The sequence below is a fragment of the Asterias amurensis genome, chromosome 19 (assembly GCF_032118995.1).
Source record: "Asterias amurensis chromosome 19, ASM3211899v1".
Classification (NCBI taxonomy): domain Eukaryota; kingdom Metazoa; phylum Echinodermata; class Asteroidea; order Forcipulatida; family Asteriidae; genus Asterias; species Asterias amurensis.
In genome coordinates this window covers 13,419,522-13,445,341 of record NC_092666.1, presented here as the reverse complement: position 1 = coordinate 13,445,341, position 25,820 = coordinate 13,419,522, and the positions used below count along the sequence as shown (strand labels likewise).

The 25,820-nt window shown below is 37.9% G+C and overlaps 1 protein-coding gene across 12 annotated transcripts in view; it reads right to left on the bottom strand.

Annotated features, from left to right (window-relative positions):
* The window catches only part of LOC139951321 (rho guanine nucleotide exchange factor 11-like), a 120,116-nt gene that overhangs the window by 83,090 nt on the left and 11,206 nt on the right, over positions 1 to 25,820 (bottom strand). For all 12 annotated transcript variants that reach the window (XM_071950154.1, XM_071950152.1, XM_071950161.1 and 9 more), the window contains exons 2-4: positions 12,813 to 12,886; positions 7,845 to 7,949; positions 6,626 to 6,675 (exon numbers count right to left, since the gene is read on the bottom strand). In XM_071950154.1, the coding sequence (XP_071806255.1) occupies positions 6,626 to 6,675; positions 7,845 to 7,949; positions 12,813 to 12,837 (180 nt within the window). In that variant the 5' untranslated portion in view covers positions 12,838 to 12,886. The remainder of the gene's footprint in view (positions 1 to 6,625; positions 6,676 to 7,844; positions 7,950 to 12,812; positions 12,887 to 25,820) is intronic.

Here is a 25,820-nt window from a genome sequence, read left to right as displayed (position 1 = left end):
AAAAGATAGAAGATAACATCAAAGAAGTAGGGCTGAAAATGTTCAACTTCACGAATGTTCCTTAACAGAAGATTTAAAGAAGATTACAAAGTAGAAGATAACATTGAAGAACTACATACGGGGGCTTTATGTTCAGAACAGAACATGCTCAAACCTGATGCTTCGTTTATGAAAGGCCAAGAGCATCAAGGCATTTTCTCTTTTTTAAAAAGCGCCTCTGTGAGTAGATTACTATTCGAACGGTTAAAGGAGCACGAAGGCATACGTGGAAGAAGTAGGGCCTAAAATAAACAGATTCAGAACAAACTCAGGCCTGATGCTTCGTTCTTAAAAGAGAAAGGGCACCAAGGCATTTTTCTCTATGAGTAAAATTACTTTTGGAACCTTCAATAAAAACCTTATTCAATGTCCTCAGCAACTGGTCATTAAAAAAATATATTAGCTTAATTCTAAAACAACACCGAAGGTACGCCAACTCTTTAAAGGCAGTGGACACTATTGGTAATTACTCAAAATAATTGTTATTATAAAACCTTTCTTGATTACGAGTAATGGGGAGAGGTTGAGAGTATAAAACATAATGAGAAACAGCTCCCTCTGAAGTAACATAGTTTTCGAGAAAGAAGTAATTTTCCAAAACTTTGATTTCGACACCTCAAGTTTAGAATTTGAGGTCTCGAAATCAAGCATCTGAAAGCACACAACTTCGTTTGACAAGGGTGTTTTTACTTTCATTATTATCTCGCAACTTCGAAGAGCTCAAATTTTCACAGGTTTGTTATTTTAGGCATATGTTGAGATACACCAACTGTGAAGACTAGTCTTTGACAATTACCAATAGTGTCCACTGTCTTTAAGGACACTGCTGCGAGAAAATATATTCTTGAGACACCTCAACTGTTTATGGTCAAACTAATGATCTTAACCCATCATCTCAAGTGGATAAAAAACACTGCACAGCACACAGTGAACCCAAGAGACTGATTTTAATGGTGTTTAATGAAGAAACTCAAGACTCAAAAAAAAAAAAACCTTCCGCAAAAGCACCAAAAAGCACCCTGAGGGTGTCAACTGTCGAGAGGGTTTTTAAGTTGGGAGAGATCAGTAAAATGAACTGCACAGAGTCGTCGCCCACATGTGTATTCAATCAGAGTGGACTTAAAGGCACAGGACACTATTGGTAATAACTGAAAATTATTGTCAGTATAAAAACTTGGTCACGAGCAATGGAGAGCCCTTGATAGTAATTTAGTGAAAAGGGGGTATAGATAGTATTTATAAAACATTGTGAGAAACAGCTCCCTCTGAAGTAACAGTTTTTTTGAGAAAGAGGTAATATCACTCAAATTATAAAATACATCATACTTCCGCTGAAGTCTTTTTTATGCGTCTGACAGCACACAAAGAAATGTATCAAGTTCTTTTATTATTCTCTTGCAAATTGGATGACCAATTGAGCCCAATTTTCACATGTTCGTTATTTTCTACACCAAGTGAAAATACTGGTCTTTGACAATAGACCCTTCCCATGAAATATGTAAATTGCGCATAGCGCTTGCGCACTAACGTTTTGGTTGGCAAAATGAGGGAACATCGCGCTGTTTTGTACACAGCTAATGGGTGCGTGACGCAGACGCGATTGCGCGTCTGCTTAGTGCACAACTCTATGGTGTTTGCCAACCAACAGGGTCTGTACGCATGCATGAATGTAATTAGCGTATTTCATGGGAAGGGTCCATTATCGAAGGTGCCCTGTGCCTTTAAGAACTTCCTGTAGTTGGAAACATAGAGCTAGCTTACAGCTATTATTTAAGTGGAGCAGGTCACACAGGGGAAATTCCCTCTGTGCCCAGAGTGCCAGCAAGTTCAGCATTCTGAGATGGTCGCAGATAAGTAAATCAGAGAGAGTTAGAGAAGACAAACTAAATGCACTGATTTAAAGGGGGTGGGAAGTGAAGATTTTATCAAATCTCTTAAAATATTTACAGAATAGACAATGTAAAATTATTTTATTTAGGCCTACTACACCATGCCAGATGGAAGCCCTCCCCCAAAATTGTTTCCTCAACATACCCTAGAGCCCCTTTCACACAAGAGAACTTTATAGCAAGCCTCCCTTGCTATTAAATTGTAGCATGGTTGTAAGATGTTAACCTCAGGTGAAAGGACGAACAATTGTTTTACTGTTCAAGTTCAATTGTATTTTTATGTAAATTACCAAAGAAATAATACTAATAATTGTAAAATATTGTCAGACATTGTGCACATTTTACAACCATGCTCAAATTAATGCAAGGAACCCCAGTTAAAGTGCTGTCAGTGTGAACAGGGCTTTACCCTCTTGTACATCTTGTACCATCCTTATCACCTCCAAATAAGAGGGGGTGTTGAGTTACCATTATAGAGTGGAGTAAATTGATGGAATCGGGACAGCGTCTAGACATGTGTTCTGCGCCTCTGATCATTTTGTATGTAAGGGGTGCAAAATAAATTTTAACTAGAGATTGAGAGTTTGTGAACAAACTCAAGGTGTTCGGTTTCCGGGAGTAAAATCCTGGATTAAAAAACAAATATTACACCTTGCTTTGTTCTCAAGATTTGTAATAAATTATTCAAATTGCAAAAATTTTCAAAACAACATGATTACTCCAGTAAAAAATGTTTGGTGACGTCGTCGGTAATATTTGTTTTAAACCAGACCTTTGCCAGACTTGTATGCTGTGATGGTAAAGCATCAAAGGATGTATTTGTTTATTCCTCCATGATTTCAACCTAAAAGGCAATAAACAACGCCCTTTCAAATCATTTCACAGTCACTTCCGGTTTAAACAGGTCAAAAGGTCAACGAAATTTCACCAACATATCCATTTCTGTAAAGTACGTAAAGCCTTTTCATATGATGTATAGATTGTCAAAATAGCTTATGTAGTTTAGAAAATAATTTATGAACTTAGGAAATATTGACTACTGTAGAAAAGATTGTAATGGGCATGTATGTTTTAACCGCCTTGAACGAAGACTGTTCTTCATGAAGCTTTTTCGCGCTCTACGGATAATCACTGGAGCGTGACTCTGCTGCACCGCTAATACACTACACGTTGTGTGTATGCCTACGTGCAATGGGGATTTACGTTGTTCTTTAGACGTGAATTTTGAAATTTTCAACCTCTTTTTTGAGCCAGAAGACAACATCGAAATGGGGTCATGTCTGTGGGGCGTTTACGGAGTTTTCAATAACGATTCCGATGATGTTTCGATTGTAAGAATTCCTTATGTAGATCAAAAGTTATGATTTTTTGAATTAATAAACATTGAATATTCATAACTCAAGAATTGATGACGTCATCATGACGTAACTCACACGGTTTCTTCACCTAATAAATATCTAACTGTGTGAAGTTTCAAGTTCATACGATGTTTGAAAAGATGTTTTTGTAGGGGGACAAGGGACGTACAGAAGAAGAAGAAGAAGAAGAAGAAGAAGAAGTATCAATAAAATTAAAAAAAACGAACAAAAATAAGAGGTGTTCCGGGCTGTTGGCCCGAACACCTAAATATTATTATTATTATTAGACAACAAGGCAAACTGGGTTCTACATCTATGAAGGGTTTAGATAAATCTCCACCAGGCTTCATATACATGTAGACTTGAATTTAAATCTTAGTTTTAGAATTTACTGCATACAGAACTTTCAGTTTCTTGTCCACATAATGTAGACCTATTAGGACCTACAACCTTCCTATAAAGATGGCATGTATACATGATTGGTAGAGCTGGCAAAATAGTCACAGACAGTGTTCATATTTTGTGTGATCAACCATGAAATAAAATCCTGTAAAAATGTGGGCTTTAAAGGAACACGCTGCCTTGGATCAATCCAGCTGGTCTTGAAAAGCGTTTGTAACCGTTTTTTATACAATGCATGTTTTATTAGTAGATGTTTTATTAGTAGAATACAACAGGCATGTGAGTAACTATCCATGAAAAACAGAGGAAAAGAGAAAACCGAGCAAGAAAAAAAGAGGAAAAGATAAAATTCCTACTTTTTTTGTACACAGAAAGTGAAGGAAAAAAGAGGAAAGTCAAAACCCAAAAAGAGGAAATCAGCTGAAAAGAGGAAGTCTCACATGCCTGATACACTGATCCACAAACAATTGGCTCGAAATTGCGTGGTTTTCCTTTTACTTTGCGAACTAACATGGTCGGCCATTTATGGGAGTCAAAAATTTGACTCCCATAAATGGCTGACTGTGTTTGTCGACGAGGTAAAAGGAAAACCACGCAAATTTGAGTGATACTTGTGTGGATCATTATATTCTACTTTTAAAATATCTTTCTAATCATATGCATTTTATAACAAACGGTTACAAAGGCTTTTCAAAGACCAACTCGACCGATCCACGGCAACGTGTTCCTTTAATCCATTGTGAGACTGACAGGCTAAAAAAGTGAACAGCCATGCACATTTTCCGCATATTGTCCCTTTTTTTTTTCACCCAGTTCAATTTTTCTGGAATATGACTTCATTTCATTGGGAAACATTTCACAAAAAAATGCTTTGGTATGAACTTCATAATCAGACAGCTATCAGACTAAAATTAAAAGTTGTGTTTTTTATTCACGCCAATCTTACTTCCTTTAACTTGAATTTGAATCCACGCCAAAATTTCTTTTACTGTTTCAAATGACATGTAACCCTTGACTGCCATTGAACTAACAGCTTTTCTGCCTTCTCACTACATGTATGTTATTTATAGGGAAGGAAAAAGCTACCACTAGGAACACAACAATGTGTGGCTCGGGTTGCCCAATGTTGTTCTAGGATCCCAAACACGGAAATGAATTGGTAGTGACATTGACAATGTGTTTGTGTATGTATTACAGCGACGATCACAACTATACAGAAGAGGGTGTGGTGACTTTAAGGAAGTTTGAATGTTTTAATAAATATTCTGGACGTGTACTTAACCATTCAAACAGGATGTTTTAGGGAATACGATACAAGAAATCTCCAAATGTAAAATATATTAGTGTTGCATCCATTTGCAGATATTTCTTTAAAAAAGATATATTGTTGAATTTTTTTTTTCACAAGGTCATTATGGTGGTATGCCCTTAAAAGCAGTGGACACTATTGGTAATTACTCACAATAATTATTAGCATAAAACCTTACTTGGTGATGAGTAATGGGGAGAGGTTGATGGTATAAAACATCGTGAGAAACGGCTCCCTCTGAAGTACCATAGTTTTCGAGAAAAAGTAATTTTCCACGAATTTGATTTTGAGACCTCAGATTTAGAACTTGAGGTCTCTAAATCAACCATCTAAACGCACACAACTTCGTGTGACAAGGGTGTTTTTTTCCCTTTCATTATCTCGCAACTTGGATGACCGATTGAGCTCAAATTTTCACAGGTTTGTTATTTTATGCATATGTTGAGATGCACCAACTGTGAAGGCTAGTAGTCTTTGACAATTACCAATAGTGTCTACTGCCTTTAAATGTAAAGCATGATCAGTTTACTAGTGCAACTGGTCCTCAGTCCAACACTATTTACATGTGTAGTAACTCAAATCTTAAACTGTTGGACTCTGATTATGGTGGTATGCCAATTACCGATATAAAGCATGGTCGGTTAATTAGTGCAGTCCTCAGTCCAACACCATACAGTAACCCAACACCCAAACGGTTGGGCTCTGATTACAGTGATACGTCTGATCCAATGCAATGTAAAAACATGACAAATTTACTTGGGCAGTCCCCCATCCAACATTATCAAACAACACATGTGAAGTGATAGTGTTGTTAGAAACGTCAGGTTATGAACTTCTGAGGAAACACATTTTTTGTGACAATAATATGTAGACTGAATAATGTAGAGAGAGTTAGTATAGTCGTGCAGTGGCACTGCAAGGAACTGGTGGGCTACATAAAAAACAATTTCGTCCGCTTAAGTCTAAACAGCATCGTACATGTACCTTCTCTTTAAAATATGAAAGTGCAGCCTGGCTTGCTGGTGCGCACAAATATCTCAGGGGTACTTAAGACATGCGCAACACTTTTAAGACTCTTGAAATGTCACCTGCCCTGTGCCAGTCAGGGCAAAACGCCAAATTTAATTTGTTGTCTTTCCGCGAGCAGTGCCATGTATCGGGTAAATGTTGATGGCAAAGTCCTAAGGTGGGTTACATCGGAGATATATTTTAGTGTTGAGTGTGTGAAATAGTTAGTGTGTGTGATTCCACTTGCAAAAAGCTATCGAGGGCCCAATTTCGTGTAACTGCTAAGCAAATTCATTTGCGAAGCACCGATCAGCAGCAATTCATATGGTATTTTGACAGGTAACCAATATCTGCTGAGCACAATTGTTTAAGCTGTTCCATGGGTTATTTTGATGACTGCTAATGTCATCGATTTAACTTGTGATCACCTTTTTGGGAAGAAAACATTCAATCAAAATGTTTTGTCGTATCTAATTTGTCTCCAAACAATTCTTATCTTTGCCAATAAACAAATCCACTAAAAAAAAAAAGAAATTAAACTAAAAAAAAATCCAACTATTCAATTATTGATTATCAATACTCAATATTGATTATCATTAATCAATTTTGATAAGTCCTACCTTGATTATCCTATCCCCTTGCTGGACCCCAGCTCTGGATGCAGCGCCATCTAGAGGGCAAAGAAAAAAGAGACAAGGAGCGTGATCACTGAGAGATGAGTCACAGAGCTATAAATAAAATCTGTCAAGATGCATTCTATTCGAGGCCGGTTCAGAGAGATGGCAATATTAAAGAGGGTCGTAGCAAAAAGTACCGTTTAATAAAATGTTGGTCAGGAATAGTTGCATTTTATCTGTTTTTTAAAGAGATAATGCCTAACAGCAAAAGGGGGGTTGGGTTGGCCACTTCAAGGTGAGGGCTACACTATTCACTGATTTGGGGGGTTATGACCCCAAGCGACTGGCACCAGGGGCATGTTGCCACTAACTCATGGGGCTGAAACAGGGTTATCCCCTTCACTGTCCATAAGGATGTAGGCTTGGGTATTATCCACTAGGAGCCTGGCTGGTAGAGCAGAATGCACTACCTTCAGAAATTATAAGGTTAAGTACCTTGCTCAAGGGAACAGGGGTGCGTTCCACTCGCGCAAACGACTCGCAACTGTTCGCGCAAACATTTTGTTTCTTCTTTTGAATGACTGGTGCGTATACGCGATGTCAATATGGCGGAGCCCTAAAATGATTATGGCGCGCACTATACGTAGTTTTTTTTTTACTTTGTTTTTGCTGCAATAGTCCTCTTTTTGACATCATTACATCAACTAATTAACTTTGTTATTCCAAATCTGCATTATCATCCACCCAAACCACAATGTAATTATGTTTGTGACAAAGAAATAATACCGTATGCTTGTCCCCCATTTCAAAAACCACTCGCCAACACCTCAGGAGTATGTTCGCCTAAAGTTGCCAACAGTCGCCAACGGTGGCGGCGAACAACTCGTTCCACTTGAAATTGTTGACGAACGTACCCCAGGTGTCATGACCAGGATTGGAACCCACACTCTGCTGCTAACAACACCAGAGTTTGGGTCCGGTGAACTACACCACTCGGCCACAACACGCCATAAACCAATAATGATAGAACAGGCCTTGCGTGTAACCCAGAGCACCCATAGCAACTGACCTGGTGCCCCATGCTTTTGCTGTGGTGCCCTTTGCATAGTTCAAAAATTTCCAAATTGAAGTGCCCCTTAAAGAAGGAAAATTGATGTGCTCCAACAAAATTCAAGGCCTGTAGTATCAAAACAAATATTTAGAATTTTGAGATTTTCTTTACCATCTTTGACGCTCTGTATGAAGACAGGATTGTCTCCGCTCACTGTTAACCCGTAGCCTTTCTCATCTTTCTGGACAATTACACATCGTTGTATCAACTGGGCAGCTGTAAATCATCACAAAAAGAAAAAATATTAATTTTACCATAAATTTCTTAGAATATCAACTCTGCTTTATGGACTTTGTGACCGTTCAAGACCATCCACTGTAGTTTTGACATTGTAAACTTACATGTAAGCCCTGTTTGTACTTTAAATGTACTTCCTGCGAATGCAAATGAGATAAAAATTTTGCTTTCACAAATTCGCAATGAATAATTCGCATCAGTTGACTTTTGCTGAACTTCTGAAAACAGCTGTGTCGTAAAAATTTACATTTGCATTCGCAGGAAGTATGAACCAGGCTTAAGCCAGCCTGATATAATATCATGTAGTGAATGCATACACAAAACACAGTAAACCCTTTTCCCGTCTGACCATTCAATATCATCCAGTGTGGTTTTGAATGATAGTAAAAATAAACTACATGCATGCGAGAGCCTGCAATATCATATCATTTGGGAAATACTATGCATTCAATATCATTCCAAGTGGCTTAGAATGATAAACTATGCCAGCCTACAATAGACCTTTATCATGCTGTCACCATCTTGGTCATGTTCCCATTAACAGTAGAGAAAAATTGTAACATTTATTGCGCATGGTACCAGACTAATATTTCGTCCAGCCACAGTTTGGTTACAATGAGTTGGAATGGAGTAAAATCAAGATGGCCACACCGTGATAACGGTCTACAAGTATAATGTACAGTGAATGCATATTACCAAGTAGACATCTAACTCTCCGATAATCAGACCATTCAATATCATCTACAATTTCCATCAATCGTTTCCAATCATGGATCATAATTTTTTTTATACAGGTACCAACCTAACTGCCTTTAACCAGTTTGTCCCCTTCCTCTTCGAGCAGTCTATTCAAGTATCGAGCCTCTTACAAGAACTTAACCATTTTTCTTTCCTCTCGAGTCTGAGACTGAAAGATTCAATCGATGGAGTGCTGTAAGTCCTTAACATTGCCAATGACAGGCACAGAGACCATTTGGAGAGAGAGAAAGGGCCCACGGGGGGGTTCTGTTAAATTATGACTGAGAGATGTCATTTCTTACTGACGTATCTCTAGAAGTGTGATTGCTAATGGCGCAGTATCTTAAACCCTTTCTCTATGCCTAAACCTACATTGTACATCTCTTTCACTAATTCTAGTTAGGGTGGTGCATAATTACAGGCCAGCTTGAGGAATGATGTACTGTGCTAGTAAATAATAACAATAACAATAACAATAACAATAACAATAACAATAACAATAACAATAACAATAACAATAACAATAACAATAACAATAACAATAACAATAACAATAACAATAACAATAACAATAACAATAACAATAACAATAACAATAACAATAACAATAACAATAACAATAACAATAACAATAACAATAACAATAACAATAACAATAACAATAACAATAACAATAACAATAACAATAACAATAACAATAACAATAACAATAACAATAACAATAACAATAACAATAACAATAACAATAACAATAACAATAACAATAACAATAACAATAACAATAATAATAATAATAATAATAATAATAATAATAATAATAATAATAATAATAATAATAATAATAAAACAGCACTTTAAATACGCTCTACTTAGAAAACTAAATCACAGCGCTTACAAAAATATTTAGTACAGGAAAATAAATAAATAAATGAAAAATCAATTGAAAATGAAATGAAAGCCACCTGAATGCAATAAGTTGATTAATGTTGAAATAGGTTATGTTTTGATCATTTTCTTGATTTTTTCAGTTGACATTTTGAGCTACATGTTTAAGCTGCAGTCTACAAGTGCTTTAATCCCCAAAATCGAGCCTCATTGCCTCCATGCCCCCAGGTCATTGCCTCGGTGCCCTTCAAATGCTCCAGTAGAAATTTACAATATCCTCATAGGGTGCCCTTTATCAAAAGAGAAAATGCCTTGGTGCCCCTGCCCTTTCAAAAACGAAGCATGGTAATCTAAAGTACAATGTAAATGTAAGTATGCAATCTGCAAAGCATACAGTTTAATACCATTGTACATGCACAATCCAAGTATACAAAAATAAATATTTGTTTACATTTTTCAACCAACAGAGGGCGCTATTTTCAAAGCTTGATCAAGATAAGTGCATGCACCCTGCAGATGACGATAGGGGAACCTTTAGACAGAATCACTCAAGTGTAATCTCTGTATCAACAATGTCACTGTGATCTGGTTGTGACATCAGCTACGAGGGAACCCAAAAAAGAAAAAGAAAAATAACATGGAGAAGGGTTTGGGGGAACTGTTATCGTACACCGGATATTTACGGTAGTCACAGGGGAGTTGATGGAGCAGCAAATTGTGATTGTTAAAGATTATTTACACAGTGTGACCTTTGCAAAATAGGTTTTCAATCTGGGCTTCAGGACAAAAAAAATCACCAGGGCAATTCTAGGAAGGCCAAAACATGCATACATGACGAGTTAAGCCCTTTTCATACATCAGCAATTTAGCAGGGGTCCCTTGTTTAATTTGAGCTACATGTAGATTGTCCAAGGTCCCTAGTGAAATCTTCTAACATTTACCATCGTTTATGGACAGTATAAAAAATGAAATCCTTTCACACAAGGTGCAATTTTTTTTTTTTTTTTTTTTTAATGGAGAGCCCCCTGAAAAGACAAGCATAATATCCCATAGGGATAGCTAAGAGCTCGTTTCAACATACCATTCCACGATAAAAAAAAAAAAAAAAACAAGAAGAAAAGAAAGGAGATATTGGTTATTGGACTATGCCTCACTCACTAGAAAGTGATGAGAGACACAACAACTAGCATCACCGGCAATCATAATTGCCGTAAAACAGGACGTTACTTAAGGTATTTATTTACTCTACATTTGAATGACTGCATGCCCTGGGTAGTAATGTAAATTCTACAACCATGCTAAAATTAAGCAAGGGATTCTTGCTAAATTGTTGTCATGTGAAAAGGGCTAAGAGAACCAATTTACATCTGTCATGTAAGGTGGTTTTCCAGTTGTTGTAATTTCTTTTTAAAGTACCTTTAACCATGAAGGTAGAAATACCCCAAAAAGTGTTCCCACATAAGAACTGGCATAGAGGGGCGGATTTCACAAAGAGTTAAGGTTAATTCTGAACTGCGAATCTATCCTAATTGCTAAGCAAACTTTGATGTCACAATACCAATAACTTTAGAAATACAATAGTAGTACCCCTCCATGGTAATACTGACAATTGTTTGCTTAGCAGCAATAAGCAGAATACCCAGTCACAAGTTATACATGTGACATGGTATAATGTAGCTTGGCTTGTAACCTTTATTCAGGCAAGCATAATTTTGCTGTGCTTAGCAAATTGTTGTGCTTAAAGCATTTCTGGGAAATTGATCCCTTGTATGTCACAGATTGGTTTCATGAGCCACATCATCTGCAGTGCAGCAAATCCCAAACAAAATCAGAACGCTTTGTTCGCTGTACAGCTATATTGACATAATCAAATGATATCCCATTGTACACAAACAATGGATTGAACAAGTAGGTCAAACTTGTGAACCCATGGGTTGACAAACATATAAAGTAACACAAAGTAATACAAAGTACACATGGATCTTTGATATTTGATACAAAGTAATACAATGTATCATTTCTGCACTTGGCAATACTACATTGTAAATGTACATTGTTTACAATGGATGAATCTTATGTTTACAGTACCCTTAAAGGAATTGTATAGACATGTGACCTGTGACATCACATGTTTACAAAAGAGACACAGAGCCTGGACTTCCTGCAGGCACGATTTGTACACAGCCTTATGGAAGAAAACATAAAGTCTTATATTTTATGTAAATTGCATTGTATTATTCATATCAAATTTTGATATGATGAAATGGTCACATCCCAAAACTTGTCCCGCTTTTACTTTCATAATTCTTGGATTTATGTGGACATCATGACACAAAATGTAAATTTTCCCACATGACCTGTGCAGTATTGTGCCTGCCAGAATACTCAAAGAATGTACAAGGTCACACTTATTGTAAACAAAGTTCACATGGTCTATACCTTTGGTAACTAATATAATAATGTTATTATTTCAAAATTGTAACTGAAACACTGTGCTTGTTTCAATCCTACAAGTGTATACACATGTAGTTTATATACCATCAAACTAATCTGTGAAAAATTCATTTCAAAAGGTGGTCACGTTTAAAGATGCTATGTCAGATTTTTGGCCGATTTGACCCCAAAATTTTGATTTAAAACTCAATGGGTATTTTTGATGGGGGTCAATCCTAAGTTACAAGCTTTCATTTGAGCCATTGCTCAAAAAAGTCCGCCAATTATTAGTAGCAGTGGAATAATGTGCCCAAAATTAGTTTTTGTCAGGATCCCAACAGTATATCACGTGACCAATTCTTATGTGTTTTATAAGAAACGTTTTAAATTTTTGTCATGGTTCCTGACCATTAAAAAAAAAGTTAAAAAAAATTCTTGTTAGAGCGGATGATACTCTTTGGAATACCATTCACTCAAAATCTATTTAATGTTTGGGGCCAAAAATCTGACATAGCATCTGTAAGAGATATCACTGAAAATCCGGTGAAAATAATAATGTCTGAGCAGGAAGAATATTAATAAGACTTCACAATCTGAGGCGTATCTTTCTTGAAAACTACGTCACTTCAGAGAGAGCTGTTTCTCACAATGTTTTACACCATCAACCTCTCCCCATTACTCGTCACCAAGTAAGGTTTTATGCTAATAACTATTTTGACTAGTTACCAACTGTATGTACACCTTCCCTTTTAATAATAGCTGTGTGCAAAGAAAGTGAAATCTTACCATATGGATCTTGTATGGTTTCCATGGATCTATAAGAACGTTTGCAAATCCCTGGAGAAACACGAGCTGTTATCCTGCACATTCAAATAGAAAACAAAGACCATAAATTTGTCATCAAAATTCAGAAAATTTACAAGGGGGAAAAATCACCACATTCTCTTGAATTAAACATGAAAACATACATTAAATGGTCAATTGAAGGTACCCTCAAACAAAGAAATTTACATTTTTTTACACATTTAAAAAAAATGTGTTTAAATGTGTTTTCACATTATGAAAATTATAACATTTTAAACCATGGGTGCATAGTTTATGACAAGGTTTTAGCCAGAATTTGGTAAAAGGGTGTCCAAATTTGCTGGAAATTTTAAAACTGGGTGTCCAAATTGTTCACTTACAATAAGTTTACATGTAAATGACAGATGAAACAGGGTGTCCAAATTAAAAACAGGGTGTCCAAAAGACACCCAGACACCCCTCTGGCTAACACTATGGTTTATGATAGACAATATCTGGGATCTAAGAAAGCCATTTTGAATCAACAAACGGTTGTTCTAGTGCCCCACTTTAGAGATTTTCCGTTTTTCGACGACGGATGGTTCTGCGACGGTTAGTAGTTTTCAGCCAAACATTGTATTTTTTCAGCACAACAGAGATTCGTCCCAAGTAATGTCATAGAAATTGAGGGACGACATCCTCAAGGTTGACGCATGCGCAGATGACGCCAAATGTCACCATTACCAATGTAGAACCATTCATTGTCGTAAAAAAAAACTCCCTAATATCTCACTCACAAAGACATGATATTAAGTCCTTGGAAAAATTTGGAACATTTTATGGAGTATGAAGGCAGACCTACATGTACAGGTGTATTGTATGTAACATGAGCATCTGATTATTCAATTCCTTTTTTAAATAGAATGCGCACACCACCTGTTATTACCCGCCACGCCCTCGTCCACCCCCCCCCCTCCCCCAACACTTGATTGTCTACACTTGAAGGCAGACACCAATAACAGCTCCCTTAGTCTCGAGTCTGCCGATGTGGAGAAATCCATGTTCAAATTACAACAGACACTCAAGCATGCATTGCTAAACCCATCCCTTCAAATTCCACAAACCACAAAACCACAAAGTTTAATAATCATGATTTAATGGCAATCATGTAAAGCATAGAGTAAGTGTAATGGAGGGAGGTAGGGGAAAGAGCGTTTGTAGGGATGCATATTATAATAGTAATCCACACTACACATGCCGCCACTATGCATTATACATGATGGCAAGTTAATCATTAGAAAACCATATTGCTCGGGATAATACTATACGTATAGCTGATGGAGTGATTCGAGGGATTGTAACGCACACGAAGGACAAACGAATCAACACACACATTTCCCATGTGTTTTTTTGTGTGTCTCCTCTCCCTATCACTCTTTCAAGTGGCTAGCTTCATCGGAAGCCCACTGATTACAAGCAGTAATCCTTGCAAGCGTGGAGTGAGCATCAAGGGTAACACTGTTATTATGAACAACAGTAGAAAAAAAAATGTTATTGCTTTTTCTAAATTGTAGAAGCACTCATCCATATGGTGTGTGTACAACATGTTGTTTGTGTACAATCAGGCAGCCGGAGGGGCATCTGATTGATTTCTCATCACCTTGTTCTGAACTTGTAAACCCTGAACTCAATATTTTGTGCTAAGCCAATATATCTGTGCTTACGGTTCACCCTTCTTCGCTTACTGTCTAAGCACTGAATTTCTGCGCTAGCTGTGTAAGCGGAGAATGCCTAGTAAGAATAAAGTATGCACACACACAAGCAAAAATTCCTTGCTAACCTACATGTACAATGTATGATGGTATGAGATACGCTTGAAGTTTAAGCGCGGAATTCCTTGCTTCCGTAAGCACCGATTTTTTTCCTTACGGTAAGCAGAGCCATGAAATTGGGTTCAAATATCATACCACTAGACCACTGAGCTAGCCCGATGGATATAAGCAGTACGAATCCTTAACAGCTTTTACTGGAATGATTTAATAGATAATAATTTTTTGCATCGGGGATAAAAAATATAAATTGGTTTTTAATCTAACTATGAGTTCTGAGCCAATGTCATCAAACCTGAAGGCATAAAAACTTGCAACAGAAGAGAAAAATCTTTCTCAAAACAAAAACAGGTTTCCAACCGAAATTCCTTTAAGTTGACATTGTTGCAACTGGTACAAAGAAATATGCTTTAGAAGCAGCTTTGGGCCCTGGGTCCAATTTCATAGCTCTGCTTAGCGGCCGATTTGGGGCTTACTGTGCAATTTCTATTTCATAGCGCTGCTAACCGTAAGCACACGAAAAGGCATGCTAACCTTCCGGTGCTTAACGCACAAAAATAATACTGTTAAAGCCATTGGACCCTTTCGGTAAACAGTATTGTTCAAGGCTCACACTCCGTGTATCATAACTTCTATATAAAATAACAAACCTGTGAAAATTTAGGCTCAATCGGTCATCAGAGTCGGGAGAAAATAACGACAAAACCCACCCTTGTATCCGCACGTTTCACCGTGTCATGACATGTGTTTAAAATAAATCCGTAATTCTCGCTAACGAGAATTGATATTGTTTAACTGTTTTCTCAAAAAGTAAAGCATTTCATGGAATAATACTTCAAGAGAAGTCTTTCACCACTACCTTCTGTAAACCCTGTAAGTTATTTGTAAATCTGTGAACTTTTATTTTTTTGTCTGTACCGAAAGTGTATAATGGCTTTAAGGCCCATTCACACGAGCGCTGCAAACGAGGGTCCCTGGTTAAGGGCGCCAGCCGTCTGTCACCTTTACCGCGTGCGATTTTTTAGCGAGCATTCACACGACACACACACACACACATGTAAACATACGTCCCTCGTTTGGGTAGGCTTGACTGCATGGACTAAAGTCTACAAGCGATTACAGTTAAAAGGAATAAAATAATACAATTTCATTGAAATCAATTTCATTTTAAGTCACATAAAATGTAGAATATTTTACAAACATTTGCGATAACGTAACTCTCATCCCGGCGGCCGGCGGGAAGGGGGTTACGTTTTCGAAGCTAAAAAAAGAAAAACACGATTCAAATAGCTTTTTGGACGTTAAAAATGCTACATTGTTGAATGGAAATGCTTTATAGATATGAAGTTAATGATGACACATACCAACTAATGAATTAAAACATCGAAAAGCTTAACCAAATGACGTATTCTGCTTCCGAATGAACGATGTTTTTGCTTCAAGGTTTGAGCTTGTCTTGAAATGCAGCGATCCAGCAACGTCAAGTCATGTTCGAGTCGAAGAAAAACACAAAATTTCACGATTCAAATAGAGTTTTTGACGTTAAAAACGCTACATTGTTGAATGAAAATGTTTTGTAGATATGGAATTATTGATGAGACATAACAAATGGTGAATTAAAACATCGAAAAGCTTTGCCAAAAAACGTATTCTGCTCCCGATTGAACGATGTTTTTGCTTCAAGGTTTGGACTGGTCTAGCATCCGGCCACAAAACCCACCAGCCAAACGATCGTTGTCCAGCGTTGAGCAGATATACATCACGTGTATGTACATGTACATGTATATGCATGCTATAGTTCGCCCATTTCTTCCTCCATAGTTCTACACGTGTCAACGCAGCGGTCCCTCGTTACGATCGCAGGCATTCGGTTCAGACGATGGCTCCCCATGATTATAACATCGATGCGATTTTTTGGAGGAGGTCTCGATCTGTGTTATGAACAACACGGGACCCAGGTAATTTCGTAACATACATAGCATTCACACGACGTGGATTTGCGATTTCATAACATCGATGTTATGAAATCGCACGGGACCCTCGTTTGCAGCGCTCGTGTGAATGGGCCTATAGGCAGCACTATGAAAATGGGCCCGGATGATTCACACATTTCATTCTATTCCTCCAGCAATTGTCCTCGTGTAAGTACAAGTACAACATTATGCAATAAAGTGACACCTTACAGTGGTACATGTACCCACCAGACATGGGACTGATTAAGCAGTAATTGATACATCAACAACTCCTAATGACTGTTCCATTAGAAGCTTATCTTATTAGGGGGTGCTAGACACGGATTATCATCACATTAAGACCATGTGACCTGTGACATCACATGTTTACAAAAGAGCCACAGAGAATGGACTTCCTGCAGGCACGATTTGCACACAGCCTTATGGAAGAAAACATAAAATCTTATATTTTATGGAGATTGCACTGTCTAATTGTTATCAACTTTTGATATGTTGAAAGGGGGCACATCTCAAAACTTGTCCAGCTTTTACTTTCATAACTATTGGAGTTATGTGGAAATTATGACACAAAATGTCAGCTTTCCCATATATGATCAGTGCAGTATCTTGCCTGCCAGACTAGCCAAAGAATGTACAAGGTCACACTAATATTGTAAACAAAGTTCACATGGTCTATCAGGCCTCGAACTTTGTGTTCAAAAGGGCACGGCAATAATTGCCTTGCTTTTTCTAGAGTTTGAAGGGCATCACAGCAATTTTGTAAGTGTAAAAAGGGCACCACGGCAATTTTGTTGAATTTGGGGGGCACCATGGCAAAAACTTAATTTACCAAGACAGGTGAGAAACTACATGCAAGACAAAAGTTGAGGCTAAAACTTTGTGCTTCCTCTCGATGACGAAAAATAATTAGCACTTAAATGCTGTACAAATCATCATCTTCATTTATTTGCTATACGCATGCTTTACGTTACCTAATGTTTTTCTGATTCCACGCTGCACTTCGTGATGAAAGTGACACTAACTTCATTTTAAATCACTCTTCGTCGATCGCCCACATCATGGAGGCATCGAGCCGTGCATCAACAAACGCACGTGAGGGACTGTCAAACTTGCTACTAAACACACAGATGGTGTGCCGCCATCTTGTTCATATGTATGTGTGTTGGCCAACTTCTACTGTACGGGTACCATTGAACGTGCACTTCAACACACACCGTCACGCGTGGACACCGGCGGTTTAATTTTAGGGTTTTTTCAATGCAGTGCAATGCAGTGTGCACTAAGCTGTTACGTAGGTTGCAACGTGGGGACCTGTGAACCGATTTTACTAAAATTAATATCATGATGTTACGGGCACCAACGGTAAGCCAATTTTCTTGTCGATCTTGGAGCCGGGATCTTATGCGTACGTCTTTTATGTGTATAGTGTGACTGTAGTGTTAGCGAAATCAACTCGGGTAGATTTTTTAAATGTTTGACAACAGCGAAAAGATTGTTTTTTTCTCGCCTAATTGCGTCTTTCGAAACGAGTCTTTTGACATTTAATATATGCATGTAAATTTTACAATTTAATAAAAGGCAACCGACGGCAGTTGGATAAAAAGGGCACGGCAATATATTGCCGTGAATTGTCGGTAAATTTGAGGGCATCATGGCAATGGCACAAGGCACCGACGGCAATTGCCGTCGGTGCCGTCGGTAATTTCGAGGCCTGGTCTATACACTGTACCATACAATGGTCCAGCGCTGCCAACATTTGCATCTTGCAGTCAGGGAATTTTTGTTCAACTATTTTTTTTAAAATAAATTATATAGAACGACAATGTGTTCAACCTAACAGAGAAAGTTTCCTTGCTCAGGTAGACTACCAAATTTGTTTCATCACAGCATGGAGTGATTGGTTTGGTTTCAGTATTTTTGATCGCGTGAATGAACCACAGAAGCAACAAAAGTACACGAGTATTGCAAGCTTTTTTTCTCCATTTTTGTAATTTTCTTAATTGATATATTCGGCCACAGAAAATTAGCGGTTAAAAGCCCCCTACGAGTCTATCCTCAGTGATTTGCACTGAATTATATATAATACAAATCAGTACAAAAATATGATGCAGCCACATAAAATAAAAATGATATGAAAACCGATGTAACATGAGTAACGACCAAACTGCTCCACGTGTAACACAGGTGTATAGAATTTCACAGTTACATGCCTGTGATTTTTTTTCCAGAAGAGCTCGGGAAAACACCGAGTATAGAGTGCTACGTGTATCAACACAAATTGGTGTATGATGGGCCCAATTTCATGGCTCTGCTCACCACCAAATTCTACGCTTACAATCACGATTCCCCGCTTACGTGCAAGCGCCAAATTTATGTGCTAGCCTTGTAAGCGTAAAATGCTTAGTAATGTGGAGCGCGCACACGCAGAAGCCAAAATTCGCCGCTAACCCATGAAATATGCTTGCCGTAAGCACAGAATTCCATGCTTCCGTAAGCACCGATTCTGTGCTTACGGTAAGCAGAGCCATGAAATTGGGCCCTGGTAGGACAAGTGAACATGTTTTAAAAGAAGAGTATGTTTAACAAAAACGTGTAACACAAGTGTTTTTATGTACGTGTAACTTGTACTGTGGCAAGAGCTCGAACATTAACATGCACACCAGGGACTCGGCACTGAACAGAATATCCATTACACGATCAACTGACCCAAAATAAAAACCCAGCCAATCTAAATGCTAACTATCAATAAATTAAATCAAGCAACTGCAAATTGGTACTTAGTACGATCATTCCAAATGTCAACCGCTGCATGAACTGCACTAAGTAGACAGTGTTCGGCCCCGCCTGGCCTGTACAAAATCTAGATTTTGCAGTTTAATATCGAAGGATGAATTTGTAAAACTAGGTTGAGTCTACAATCTGGTAGGCCTGTATGCTTTGTTCCTGTAAGGGCAAGGGCACCAAGGCATTTTCTCCTTGGGAAAGGGCACCATATGGGGAAATTGTATTAATTTTTACAAATTTCTACTGGAGCAGGGGGCATGGAGGCAATCGCCTTCCTTGCCTCTTTGAAGTATCAGGCCTGACGTTTTTTCTTTTTGCGTTTTGAATATAATTGCCCAGCTTTTTAAATTTTTCAAAAGTCGTGTTATTAACAAAATATTTAAGTCTTTCTCACCAAACAAAAGTTGAAAGATTTGCAAATAATTTTGCAACAGACAAGTGATGCTTCTAAAAATTATTATTGAAAACATTGTTAAAATATTTATATATTTTTTTTCAAACAATAAAGTAATATTTGTCACACTTCTCTGAATAACTCTGATGTTCTCAAGCAAGGTTAATAAAGAGTGAAGAGAAGTACGATTGTATACCCACTCCTAAAAAAAAAACGTGGTATTCACATGGTGTACTGCAAACCCTAATCCCGTACCAATCCATCACCGTCACAAAATACTTGAGTGAAAAAAAAAGGGGAACAAAAGTCCGCCTCTTTTGAATCCTACAGTATCTCTTCCGAGAAACAAGACTTTTTAATAATTAGCCAGACATCAACACAAGAACACGGACCTGTCAGTGTTATCATCCAGCATCTATCAACGATAACCCTGGAATTGACTTGGTTAATATTTAAAGATGCCGTACACTGTAAAGTGAGGTGATGGTTCATTATAATGTATATGTACTTTCACTTTATGTACCACTCAGAATCTGATGTACTTTGCAACAATCATGCCACTTCTGACATGAGGAAGTGGGCCTACGCAATATGTATGTAGAGCTGTCTAGTCGAAACGCTGAGACAAATAATACCAGTAAACATTGAGTAGCAAATCCTGTGTTTTCAGTAGCAATTGAAACATTTTGTGTAGCATTTTACTCTGCTATTAATACAAGAGAAATTTTTCACTAAATCTCTTTCCGCAGCATGCAGTGAAGATGTTGGAAGTGTCGTGGCCGAGCGGTTAAGAGCACTGAATTCAAACTCTGGTGTTTCTGATCAGCAGAGTGTTGGTTCGAATCTCCAGCCATGACACTTGTGTCCTTAAGCAAGACACTTAACCATTGCTTCGGATGGGACGTAAAGCCGTTGGTCCCATGTGTTGTGTAACGCATGTAAAAGAACCCAGTGCACTTATCCAAAAAAGGAGGGGTTTGCCCCGGTGTTCCTGGCTGTGGCTGCTGTATGCACCGTATTATTATTGTTATTATTACGTTACGAGAATACCCCTTGATCCACTTACCCTGACTAAGCAGAGGTTGTAGTCCCTCAATATTTCCTACATGAATCTATTCACAACAGAACCATCACAAGTTAGAAAAAATGGTCAAGCAAAATCAAGAAAGTATTATGTAAAGAAAGATACAAGAAAAGTCGTCTGTGAAAGTTTCCGCTGAATACAGTCCCCCAGTTTTGCTGAGAGAACAGCCCATAACTGCCGTCAGTATTTTCAAAAGAAATGTAATTGAGAAATAACCTCTTTCTCAAAAACTATGTTACTTCAGAGGGGGCCATTTCTCATGTACCGTGCTTCATGTATCAACAGCTCTCTATATTTTTATATTTTTTATATTTATTGGTTTATTTCATAAAAACATTACAAAGAAATTAACAGTATGACAACCGATATGGTTGAATTGCACTAGAACATGTACAGTATAAAAATTTCCTTAAAAAGAGCTAAAGGTAAAAACAGTTAAAACACACAATAGATAATGAGCAAGTATTACAAACAACCAATACAACAATCAACCAGCACTTAACCAAAAAGAATGAGACTTACACAAATAGACGTACATGTAATCAAAGGGACAAATTGTGGATAACAGCCAGCATTAAAATCCATACGGTTTAACTTGAAAGAACTTAAAAACAAACAAAAGCACACCAACAACAGCACGCCTTTAACTGCCACATCATCATACGTTGTATTTCCAAGAAATTCCCTACATTGGCAGGGAGCCTCACAAGTCACATACTTAATATTAAAGTAGATTTATCTAAGGGAAATCACATTCTTATAAAGTTCATGAATCTATTTAAACATCTGCCCATACGCGAATGTTCACAGTGAAAGAAAAAAACCTAATGTGCGAACAAATATTTTTGTTCCAGGAGAAGAAAAAAACAGTCAGGAACTTAATGTACCGAAATGATTGAAGGCTTCAAAACAAGACGTTGGACAACTGCCACCAGGCTGATGAAATCTGCTCCTTGTCACATCTCCATAAATCGCGAGCATCACCTACGTACACGTATCATAGCAACCCATCCAGATGCTGTTATACACAAAAAATTCCCCCCCCCCCTCGATATCGAAATATTGATACCCTAACCTAAGATCAGGCCATACTTCATAGAGGCAACAAAGGCAATTGCCTCCATGCCCCCTGGTCATTGCCTTGGTGCCCTTGGAATGCTCTAGTAGAAATTTACAGGTTCCTCATAGAGTGCTCTTTACCAAAAAGAAAATGCCTTGGTGCCCTTAGTGCACAAAAACTTGCGCTCAAAACTTGTGAACAAAATGTTTGTTTTAGAGTGAATAAAGAATTTGTCACTGTCAACTTCAAGTAGTAATAATTCAATGCAAATTTAATTACAAATATTTACCCCGTTTCCCCTTGTAGAGTACTTGACATTTGAAATAAGAAGTTGCATTCCCTTAAGGTAATCCTTGTCCTGCTGCTTCCCATGTTGTGCATTAAACTTGGCCTCCACTGCCCCTAGTCTTGGCCTTGGTGCCCCTTCAAAGGTTTCCATCAAGTCTCCAATGGAAGTGCCATTTGCAAAATGAAAATGGCCTTGCCCTCTCAAAGATGAAATACCAGGCAAGATTACATTCCACCTTTAAGATTAGAAGCACAAGATGCCCCAGAACAAATATTTGAACCTTCAGCCTGATGGATTTGCTCAAACATCGTGGCTACATCAAAAGCATACAGCGCATACGTACGTGGTCATTATTTATAATAAAGACTGAGATATACAAATATCATAGCCTTTGGATTCAACACAGCCTTTTGTAAGAGGCACAGACAACGTACAAACTTCTCAGATCTGATACAACTTGACAGCCGGCAACAATGGCCTCCATGCACCTGGCAACTGCCTTGGTGCCCATGCATTTAAATGTGGCTACTAATCTCTCCATGCTGTCTAAATGTACGTTAAATTTGGTCCACAACCTGTCCAACAAATTGTTTTCTGAATTTGTACTAACAAATTGTCAATCAAAATGAAAGAGGACGAGCTGCTGATGAATTGAATCAAGACTTTGTATTTCATGACCTCTATCTGCTCAGCAAGATTTTTGTGTGCTAAGCAAATTTGGGCCCTGGAATTACGCTAATGCACATCATTATGCAAACAGATAATTCTAGGAATGGTCTGACTATGTCCGAGGGAGTCTGTCTTATTGTGCACAGTGTGTACACAACGCTTCTATTGGTATAGCAGTTGCTTTGAATAGAATTCTGATTGGAAGATAGAACATGATTACAATGCCCACACATTAAATCAATATCGGACCAGGCATGTCTACGTGTGTCTTTTGACAAGTGATTTCAAATGTTCACACCTCGTCTTTTAACTCTCGTTTATAATGTTGATCAATGTGAAACTATCAAGGGTGGTTCAACAATTTCACAAGCGTGTACAATGTACAAACCAATTAACCCACATCCCCACAGCAATTGCAGTGGTGCCCTGTGCTTTTGCTGTTGTGCCATGTGCAAGGTTCCCTTATTTCCACTTCTAATACACTGTAATGTACTGGTTTAAATTTTCCTCCCAAAAGTGCCCAGACTAATACCGCAGGAAAATTGCTGTGGCCCTGCAAGAAATAATTCAAAGCCTATTATCAGCCAATTTTAAACATTGTGAACCAAATTTTGTAACGCAAAGTTTACATATATTGTATAGGCAATACCAATAGTTATGTGTATTTTTACATGCATATCTGTCAGTTTTGTGCACAAAAATTATGCACACAAGTCTTGGGAATTGGTAAATTGGTGTACATTAGAGCTTCAATTAACTACCATACGTGTACATAGTGTGTTAAACAAAATGTGTAAAACATGCATATGTACCGTACTGGAGCAACGTTACGCTCCAAAGCTTTCATAGCTGAACAGTGGGAGAGTGAACCCTCCTACTGTGTGACCATTCAATATTGTCCACATGGTTTCGTTTGATGCACTATAACCAGCTTGCAAAATGGTGTCATGTAGTGATTCCATGAATGTACACAGATACAAGGCTGCTACGATTCTGTACACAGTTGCTATCTGGAACTCCCTACCCTTTAGATCTTGTCTTTGTACCACAAAATTCAAATCTCTTCTCAAAACTTATCTTATGTCACAGGTTTTCAAGGACTAATTTTATTGTGTCTGTTTTTCGTTGTTTTTGTTTTGTCTGTTGGTTATTACTGCTCCTTGAACACCAAGCAGGGTGGATATGTGCGCATTACAAGTCTTATTATTATTATTTGTTACTTTTATGTGAGCCAGTTCCCTATTCAAAATGTAACAATTTTGCTGTACATTCTGTGCACAATTGCTTTGTCAACCAATGCCCTACTCACAAATTGTATCCATTTTGGCCGAGGTTTAGAGCAAAATAGTTTCAATAACACACACACACACTGGCCATCATCTAACCTAAAATTTACAGAAATCGCATAAAAAGCCATACATGTAAGCTGATTTTGCCATGGACTGCATTTACAACATGAAGTGCCTTCAATGAGGGCCATGTCTCATACAAACAAGCAGTTACACGCAGTTCCAAATGAGAATAATTATACTCTGTTTTCAAAAATCTTCATGCGCGGATAGAAAGAAACACTTTAAGACAATGCCAATTGCCCAACCAAAACAGAATACCCCTATCCTGCCTCAATTGCTCAAAGAACAGTGTAAATAGATTTTTTTTTTTATTTCCCCTGTATTTGTACAATGTACAGCAAGGCCAATATCAAAACAAAACTACCTTTTTCTTTTCATAGAAGTTCCCTTTACCAGTGGGAAAAGAATGGCTGCATTCAACAGGTTTATCACAACTGATTCTTTACTGTCAACTTTTTGTTTACACCGATCAGCCTTAGCTGTTACATGTACTTAGTACATCTGAAAAACACTTGCACCTGCCTCTAACCCCAAAGTTTTACCAAAGATTGAGAAACGAAACTTAAAAGGTGTTACTTCGGGCACTAAACCTCAACCATGAGCATGGCATCTTGTCAAGTTTTACCAAAACAGAATAGAAATGAAATTTAAGGTGTGACTAAGAGCACCATTCATTTGTAATTAAACTAAAATTAAATTAAAATTAAATTAAAAGATGCGACAACGATCACTGTACACCTCCATGGGTGGGGCATCTTTTACCAAGTTTTACCAAAGACTGAGAAATGAAGTTTAAGATACGACTCAAGCACTGTACCTTAAATTAAAATTAAATTAAAATTAAATTAAAAGATGCGACAACGATCACTGTACACCTCCATGGGTGGGGCATCTTGTATCAAGTTTTACCAAAGATCGAGATGTGATTACGATCCAGGGTGCCCTTTACCAAAGAGAAAATGCCTTGGTGCCCCTGCCCTTTCAAAAAACAAAGCATACATCGCACAGGCCCAACAATCACTATACTTCCATGGGTGTGGCATCTTTTACATAGATTAAGAAATTAAAATTCTAAGACCTAACTATGACCACCATACCTCCATGGGCGTGGCATCTTGATCTGACTTGGCATTCCTTCCGTCCCACGACACACCTGAGTACCTCCGTTAACGCCACAATCCTCTCAAACTCAACAGATATCCAATGAATAACAAACCACAAAGAGATCAACCTCCATGGTGGACGGTCGGATTACGAGATTCCATCAGCATCCATTACTAGAGACAGCTGTGTGTTGACAAACCAGCAAGCAGATGCAGCAAGTCACTCTGCTGTAACGCTCCTCCTAGGCGTCTCAAAGAAGTGATAACTCATCCAAGTCGGCTGCCTAAGAATCCGAGGATAAACCACCAGCGCATCTTGTATGACGCGGCCGAAGATGAAATCCAATAAATAAAACCGAGAAAACTACAATACTGTACACTCTACGGTTTTGACTGCACTTAATTAACCAACCAGTCTGAGGCTGTGGATTTTGTTTAAAGGCACTGTACACTATTGGTAATTACTCAAAATAG